The 8773-nt window shown below is 43.8% G+C and overlaps 1 protein-coding gene across 1 annotated transcript; it reads left to right on the forward strand.

Annotated features, from left to right (window-relative positions):
• Nucleotides 1-4906: 4906 nt before the first annotated feature.
• On the forward strand, nucleotides 4907-7840 carry LOC123122301 (60S ribosomal protein L36a). The gene is made up of 4 exons (XM_044542481.1): nucleotides 4907-5052; nucleotides 7148-7327; nucleotides 7435-7509; nucleotides 7602-7840. The coding sequence occupies exons 1-4, from the start codon at nucleotides 5050-5052 to the stop codon at nucleotides 7659-7661; spliced, it is 318 nt and encodes a 105-aa protein (XP_044398416.1). The 5' UTR covers nucleotides 4907-5049; the 3' UTR covers nucleotides 7662-7840.
• Nucleotides 7841-8773: the final 933 nt, after the last annotated feature.

Genomic DNA, 8773 nt, shown 5'->3' on the forward strand with positions numbered 1-8773 from the left:
GGAGAAAAAACCCACGCTTTCCTAATCAAATACGATTTTTTATCTCCCCTGAAAAGACGTTAGGCATCAACCCAGGGAGAAAAAACCCACGCTTTCCTAATCGAATCAATATATACTTCCACGCTTTCCTAATCAAATCATGGTCCGTGCAAGCTATTACTCCTACAAGGGAAGTGGTGTTGTATATATGGATAGTTTAGATCTTTGGTTATCCTCTTGGGTGAGTAGTGTTGTATATACGGATAATTTAGATATCTGATTGCTGGCTGATTTGTTGGCTGATTGTATCCTGATTAGAGGAAAGTGTCGTATAGGAAAATCGGTTGGGGAGGCTGGCTCGCTAGAAAAACCGGTGGGGATGCCCGCGATGGTTAAAATAAAAATAAAAATCGGTGGGGAGTCTCTCGTTGGATCGATGGGGAGGGGATACGAGACGAAACGACAACATACTCCTTGCAGATGAAGTCTCCGGCACGGTCCAGTGAACATACTCCCTTTAAAGACACGTCAAACTCTATGAACACAAGTAATATTTATTGATCAAATGATGTGTAAGTGTACTACATTCTGATGGGTGTCATCGATATTACTAATGGAGGGAACCTATAGATGTGAAAGAATGTAAGAGGCAACATGCTACAGAACGATACACGCAAATGGATAATTGGTTTGCCAGTTCAAAACAAAGAAACGCCAGTTTCCTATTAGGCTCAACTTCGTCATGATGGTGAACGTCGATATTTACTTGCCCGAGTCAGTGTTTTCTCATGCGCAGTTGTGTGTTGCACTATCCACATCCACCGCTAGACAAAATGTCAGGATTCTTGCCATCCCGGATGTTGGTAATAAGAAAAAGAACTCACATGATTGCAAAAAAAAATTTCAAATTGCAGCAAAAACAAGAGATTGGATTGTCATGTTGATACGTACATGAAGAACATCGTCTATAGAGAGATCTTTACATCATAAGGGAGAAATTGGCACTTATACTACCAGTAATCGTACTCTGTTTTTTTAATTATGTATAACTATGTTTTTAGAATAAAAATATATAATTGTTTTTTTTAGAGATTTATTTTGTGCAGGTCACCTCCGTCATGGGGAGTCATTTGTGTTTAATTTGCAACTTCATGTGTTACTGAGAGAAACCAAACCAGTTGTGATATCAAATAATTGTGCAATCATTTATCTTTTTTAGAATCTAAAGTTTTTTTATAACCATTAAAATGAGATTATTCAGTGATAGGTCCATGATTTATACATGTACCGTCGCCCGTGGCAACACACGGGTATTTTACTAGTTAATTTATCTTTCTAGTCATTTTACACAATCTTGATTTGAATAAAGGAAATACTGCACATGATTAAACAAATAATTCGCTTAGTTTACGACCAAATAAATAAAAAACACATTGTTTATAACCAAATAAATTTAAAATTGTAGTAAATAAATTGAAAGAAAATGGCAAGATAGAACTATTGGTTTCCTCGTGAGTCCAGATATGATCAACCAAATCATTTCCAAGTTTAATGTGAGTTTCTCGATCACACATTTCATGATGAAATTGGATGAATTGCTGGAATGTTGGAGGTTGTGGAGGTGATCGGAGCAAGCACGAAGGTGCCAACGTGCCGCACCCAAAACTACAACCAAAAGGAGGACATTGCGCTACGCTTTATACGCGATCTCCGTGGATGCAACGATCGGAACGAATCAAACGAAGACCATGTTTTGGGAGAGAATTACCGACCACTACAACAATTCCGTGGATGTGCGATCAAGTCGTACACAAGGTTCTCTTGGGCATTGTTGGAGCACCATTCATGACCAATGCAACCGATGATCCGGTTGCATCAACCAAGTGAATCATGCACCACCGAGCGGTGTGCAAGTGGCGGAGTATGGCCCCTACATCCAAGGGTTATTCAAGCATCGCAACACCAAGTTCAGCCACAAGCCCTTCACGTTGCATCATTGCTACAAAGAGCTATGCAATAACGAGAAGTGGATCCAAAAAATTGCGGAGACCACTCCAAAGAGGTCAAGGTTGAGCATATCCGTTAAGGAGGACGACGAGGTTGATAAGATGCAAACAATAGACTGGAAGGAAACAAGCTTGCAAAAGAAAGAAAGAAATAAAAGAAATGCATTCGGTGGCACTTATAAAGTAGAACTTGTGGCAATGATCGAGACCAAGAAGATGATGGCGGCCGAACGCAAAGAGGGGAAGATGGCGAGGTGGAATGAGCTCAAGGCGTTGGAGGATGAGAAGTGGAAGGCCAAGTCGGTGGCCGAAGAGAGAAAGTTGAAGGTGGAGGAGCGTAAGCTTGCACTTGAGGAGGAGAGGATTCGTAATGCCAAGAAGGCCGAAGAACGTGCTATCATGTTCATGAATCCAAACATAATGGATGAAATCGCAAGAAAGTATTGGGAGCTCACTCGTGGAGAGATCTTGGAAGCTTCTCTTCGGAATGCTGGTGGTGGCCGAGGGGGTGGTGGCGGCGATGATGTTGATGGTTGTGGCCGAGAGGATGGCGGTGGTGATGGTGACCCAGAGGATGGTGGAGTTGATTTCTTCGCCGACGACGTCATTTTATTGGTGGTGGTTGAGGGGGTGGTGGTGCATGCCAAAGGTTGGCTCGATCCACAACGTATACATGCTATGTGTTTGAAGTGATGTCTTTTTCATGAACTTCGCATGTTTTAATTTTGAAGAATGCGGTGATGAAACTTTATTTTATGACGGTTATTCTATACATGTTTTAATATGAATCTTTTTAAGATATGTATTATGTAGTGTTTGACGTTCGTGCGGTTAGGACAAAAAATTTACAAAATTTATTTTTACTCCGCTAACTGTAGAAGATCGGCTGGGTGTGATCACCGTTAGTGGAGTAAAAATTTATTTCACTAACTTTACTCCGCCGTTTACTTCCTTAACTTTTAGGAGATAGGTTAGAAATGTCGGCACCTATCGATCGACACTACATATATTGCAGTATCAATGATGATACGTGCGCTCAAGTTGTGTACAGGGAACCCATTCACCCTGGACCGAAAAAGCAAGTGAGACTGTGCCCACCCCCTCCCTCATTTGTCTCAGAGCATGCATGCATCCATGCGCACTTTTCACCCTCAAACCATTTTGAAACTACAAATCATGAAATCCCAGGGTGGCAGATAGGACAGGATTGGACGATATTGCCACACACAACAGGCAGGTTTGAGGATGAATTGGTTTAAATTTTTGAAGTAGAAAATAAATGGTTTGGGTATAATTTTAGGGTGTGACTAAATCTCAGTCGACTGAGACTTAGTGACACAACATATAAAAAAGAAGAAAGGAAAAACTAAAAGGACATTTTGCATGGATCTCCATGTAAGATCTCACAAATATAGCATCTACTGAGACTTCGTTAATTCTCAATCGACTGAGATTTAGCAATCCCAATAATTTTACTAGCAGGCATGATGTTGTTTTGTTTTTTTAAATGCTATAGAGCGAACAACGTTATATGGCTTCTTCCGATTCTGCGCCCGAATCAGAACACCGTGACACCCGACAATCCCGATGGGTGCACCGTTCACTCTCATCCACGCTCACAAGCAAACAACTAAATGTTTGCTCCCCCCTCAGCGAACACGTAAATGTTTGCTCCCATCCACCCTCCTGAGCGGACGACCATGTGTGTGGCATTCTATCCCATATGATGTAGTATGACAATTACTTAAACCATGTATGACAACTTCTCTGTGTAGCATGCCAGTTCGTCCTATTGTGGCATGACAATTCCTAAACATGTATGGCTGCTTTCTATATTGTGCTATAACAATTTTGTTGTTGTAACATGACCAATCCTCTTGTGCCAATATGGCAATTCTTTTGCAGGGTGCAGATCACTAAAATGCATGGCAATTTTCTCTACTATAGTATGACAGTTTTTCTGCGGTAGCATGCCAATTAGTTCTTCTTTACCATGCTAAATCTATTTGTTATAGTATGACAAATCTCTTTCTTATAGCATGGCAATTCTTGAAGTGTTCGCTTGCGGGAGCCTCCCAGAGCGAATGGCGCTGCTCGTTCACGTGGGCCTTCTAGAGCGAACGACTGGGGACACCATGGAGGGCGCGTTCCCTCCTTATTAGGGTCATTTGTTTCTGGGTGAGAGCACTTTGACATAGCATAAATAAGAGTGTAACAAGAGTACTTCCACGCAGAGAGTTCACTTATTCCATGCAAGATGTTCACTTGTTTATCAGGGATTTCACTTCTTCCTTGTGAGAAGTTCACCTTTTGTCATGAAATTCACTTCGACGGCGCATGGGAAAATCATTTTTTCTTGAGAGCTTCATTTTTCTTGTCGCGAAGTCTAGTTTGATCTAGAGGGGAATTCACTTTTTGTCGGGAAGTTCAACTTTTTGTTGGGAAGTTTTTTTTTCTTGATGAGTTAACCACGTGAACAAATTGGGGGGAGGGGGGGGAGGGGGGGTCCGATAAACGGGAGGGCAATGTATTTTTTTTTGAAAGCCCCTTAACAAAAGAACCTCATCGCAATAACCCCTTCAAAGTCAGAAGTGTGACAACCACACATTTATTTTTCTAGTTCGTGGACTGAATTATTCCCCTCCTATCTTATGGACAATGTGCATTTCACTAATTTTTAGAGGAACATTCTTCTACTGCTAGTATTTCTATTTCTTTATGAGAAACACAAGAGCGACAATTACTATAGATTGGAGGGGTGGTAGTATTTTTAATTTTTTTTGAGGGGTAAGCCAAATTTTATTACTCAAAATCCACAGAGTGTATTTCACACGGACAACATGCATGTGGCCCAACACGCGCATTGCTTACCAGGCTTACACGGAGCAAGAAGCCCAAAGCCTCAAGCCCGCTAGCCCATATTCCCGAAGCACTACACCTGCCGTCCCTAGGGTTTTGCTTCGCTGATATTTCACCCAAGCGCCGCCATTCTCCCCCTTCCCCCTTTCCTCACCGCCGCAGGAGAAGAAGCAGACGCGCGGAGGAGAGCTTCCAGGCGGCGACCATGGTAACGCCCTCATCTCCCACCGCCAAAATCCCCTGATGCCTATCTTGCTCGCTCCTCCCTGAGATCCACCGCAGCTGTTGCGCGATGCCTTAGATTAGCTTTCTTCATTCATACTCGGTCTGGGGCTGTGATTACAAAAGAGTGGCTCGAGCGGCTTGATTCTGGGAAACCCTAGCGGAACGGCAGATCTCGCCGTGTGGCCCCATTACAGCAGCGCGACGAGCAGCTCTTAGCCGGTTCGGGATGGAAGTGGAACACGGGGTGCCGCCTGACGACCGGCTGTTCGGTTCTTGTGGTGTGTGTGTGTGTGTGCGTGTGTATCACTGTATCTGTTTCTGACAGAGGGGGAGAGAGGGAGAGATGTTTGGATTGAACGGTCGCGTGGGGCTTGGCATCTGGTGTTCCACATCCAAAACCCCGTGCTCGTGCTGCTCGTCGTGCCTCAGCTGCTTTGGCAGGGGTTGGCGCGCGCTTGGATCGCCGTCTCCGCTGGGTTTCCTGCCGCGGTGAAGGTTTCTTAATACACTTGATATGAGCCTCCAAGAAGATTTTTTACCTTTTGTATTCAGTAAAGAAGTTGCACAGGAATTCTTTCAACATATTTAGTACTGGCATAGGTTTTGATTGGTTTGTTTTGGACTCATAAGGAGCATGAGTCTGCAGTGTGACCTGCTTGTTGAGATGCCAAAGATCAAATCTCGCTGCTGTGGAGTACCTTTAAAATAGGCTACACAATATTTTTATAATCGCAAAAAATTTAAACATGTAGTTGAAATGTTATCATCCTGGATGCTGACCTCCTCCCCGGAGTCTCGACTGGCATAATCGTTGTGAGTTAACTCCGCGTGTTCTGTTTGGAAGCATGTAATGTTACTTTCCTTTCCAGCTGGGTACCTTTCTACTTTTCACTATTCGAGAATCTTTGGTTTGAGTTTTTTTTCATGACTATGTAGCTTGCGTGATGCCTAGCTTAGCTTTGTTCATTCATACTTGGTCTGGGGCTGTGATTATAAAATAGTGGCTCGAGCGGCTTGATTTTGGGAAACCCTAGCGAACGTCAGATCTTGCATGTGCCCCCCATTACAGCACTGCCACGAGCAGCTCTTGCCGGTTGGGGGTGGAAGTGGAACACGAGGTGCCACCTGACGATGGATTGTTTGGTTCTTGTGATGTGTGTGTGTGTATCTGTTTCAGACAGAGGGAGAGGGGGAGGTGTTTGGATTGAACGGTCGCGTGGGGCTTGGCATCTGGTGTTCCACATTCAAGCCCCCTTGCTTGTGTTGCTCGTCGTGCTGCAGCTGCGTTGGCAGGGGTTGGCGCGCGCTTGGATCGCCGTCTCCGCTGGGTTTCCTGCCGCAGTGAAGGTTTCTTAAACATACACTTGATATGAGCCTCCAAGAAGGTCTTTTACCTTTTTTATTCAGTAAACAGTTGCATTGTGATTCTTCCACCATATTGGCTACTGGCATAGTTTTAAATTTAGTTAGTTTTTTTTGGGCTCATAAGGAGCGTGAGCGCAGTGTAACCTGCTTGGTGACTTGCTAAATATCAAATGTTGCTGCAGAGTGGAGTACTTTTAGAATAGATTTTACAATTGGTGCATAGAAAACTTCATGTTTGTAATCACAGAATTTCTAACCTATAGTTGGAATGTGATCAACCTAGAGTCTGGCTTCCTCCCTGAGTTTGAACTGGCATAATCATTGTGGGTCAACTCATTGTGTTCTGTTTCAAAGTTTGTAATGTTACTCCTGTTTGGCCAGCGGGTGCCTTTCTAATTCACTATATAGATTTAAACATCTATGGCTTGATTTTTTTTGTTTCCTTGTGTGCATGACTGGAAATTGAAAATTTTGCTCTCTGTATTTTCGGGCCCTCTTTGATTCACCTGGAATTATCCTCACTCGTGTGGAAATATAAACTGTTTGCTCTTGTATTCCTAATAAGTTACTGTAAAATTCCTTGGAATCAAAGAGTTCCTTACTTCTTGAAGTATTAAACTAGCAAGCATGTTATTATGATTTCAGCAGTGAACTTCTATTTGTTTATCTGATGTGGTCAAGTTCCTGGTTCTTTATTCCATTACCATTTGTAGGTGAACGTTCCGAAAACCAAGAAGACCTACTGCAAGAACAAGGAGTGCAAGAAGCACACCCTCCACAAGGTCACACAATATAAGAAGGGAAAGGACAGTCTTTCTGCTCAGGGGAAGCGTCGTTATGACCGCAAGCAGTCAGGATATGGTGGCCAGACAAAGCCTGTTTTCCACAAGAAGGTATGGCACTGATTTCTGTGGTGGCCATATCTTTGCTGCATAACTCTAGCTACTGATCCTCTATTGCTTCTTTTGCATCTCGATGTTCATTATTTTGTTTGTTTCAGGCCAAGACAACAAAGAAGATTGTGCTGAAGCTGCAGTGCCAGAGCTGCAAGCATTACTCACAGCGCGCTATCAAGGTCCTCACGTCACACTTAATCTGCCATCCCATCTCTTTGCTATGTTCTGTTGTGTTCACATGTCTGACGCTATACTTGTACCGTTGTTACAGAGGTGCAAGCACTTTGAAATCGGTGGAGACAAGAAGGGCAAGGGAACCTCTCTCTTCTAAGCTGATGATATCCCTGTTATGTTCAGAATGTTGTGCCAGAACTTGCCACCCGAACAATGTATTATCTTATTATTCTGGCTATAACTCTATGGGCCATGTAGCATATGTTTTGCCTTCCTGTCAACTACTTCAGATCCATGAGACAAGTAAAAATGATCTTTATGGTCTTGAGTTCGTTATGGGTGTTCTTGATCTTACTAGGATTGTATATGTTTCTGGTTTTACGTTTTGAATGTTTACTCCCTCTGTCTCAAAATTTATGTTAGGATTTTAGCTTTGAATGTGGTTTAATAGTATTTTGTTAGTTGTTACAAAATTTCAGTCATATGTGGTACTCCCTCCGTTCCAAAATAGATGACCCAACTTTGTACTAAAGTTAGTACAAAGTTGGGTCATCTATTTTGAAACGGAGGGAGTACTTCTGAATATGATTCAAGCACTGTCTAGTTTGAGCAACATAAAATGTTAGTAGTATTTTGTCAGTTGGAAATATAGCCAAGCTCTGGTTTATTTTCTACGCATTCTGTCTATCATGGTGATTGTACGCAGTCTGGGTGTGGCTGTATCATCATTCGCTCTGATTGTTTGGAGATTCACGCGGCAGAATTTTTCATCTACCGTCGTGGCCCCTTAGAGCATCTCCAGCCGTTGGCCCCCAGGGGGCGCCTAAAATCTCCGCCTGGGGGTGACCCGCTGAAAAAAATATCGCCGCCTGGGGGTGATCCGCTGAAAAAAATGGGCCTGGGGCGAGTTGGCCCCCAGCCGCCGGCCCCAGGCGCGGGAAAAAAAATTGTGTAGCAAATTTACGCAAAGTTCGGCTAAAACACGCCAAATTTCGGCAAACTTGGGCTTATATTCGCGGATTTAAGTCGAGTAGTCGCCATTACATATAAAAACTAATAAAAAAACTTGCTGAAGGCCGAGAAGTCACCGTCGTCGCCGCCATCGTCGGCCTTCTCCTCCTTGACTCGGGCGCCCCTGCTGGACCCCTCCCCGGCTGGTGGCGGCGGCGGCGCGTCGTCGTCGTCGCTGTCGTCGATGATGACGACTCCTCCTTCGTCGCGGCCTCGGCGGCGCTGCTTGAAGCGCCGCAGGGCGGCGCGCTGGCGCTC

Source organism: Triticum aestivum, chromosome 5D (genome assembly GCF_018294505.1).
Source record: "Triticum aestivum cultivar Chinese Spring chromosome 5D, IWGSC CS RefSeq v2.1, whole genome shotgun sequence".
NCBI lineage: Eukaryota > Viridiplantae > Streptophyta > Magnoliopsida > Poales > Poaceae > Triticum > Triticum aestivum.

Coding starts and splice junctions, on each gene's coding strand:
- LOC123122301 (XM_044542481.1), top strand. Junction 7,328..7,434: donor AGCCTGTTTTCCACAAGAAG/GTATGGCACTGA, acceptor TGTTTGTTTCAG/GCCAAGACAACAAAGAAGAT. Junction 7,510..7,601: donor ACTCACAGCGCGCTATCAAG/GTCCTCACGTCA, acceptor CCGTTGTTACAG/AGGTGCAAGCACTTTGAAAT.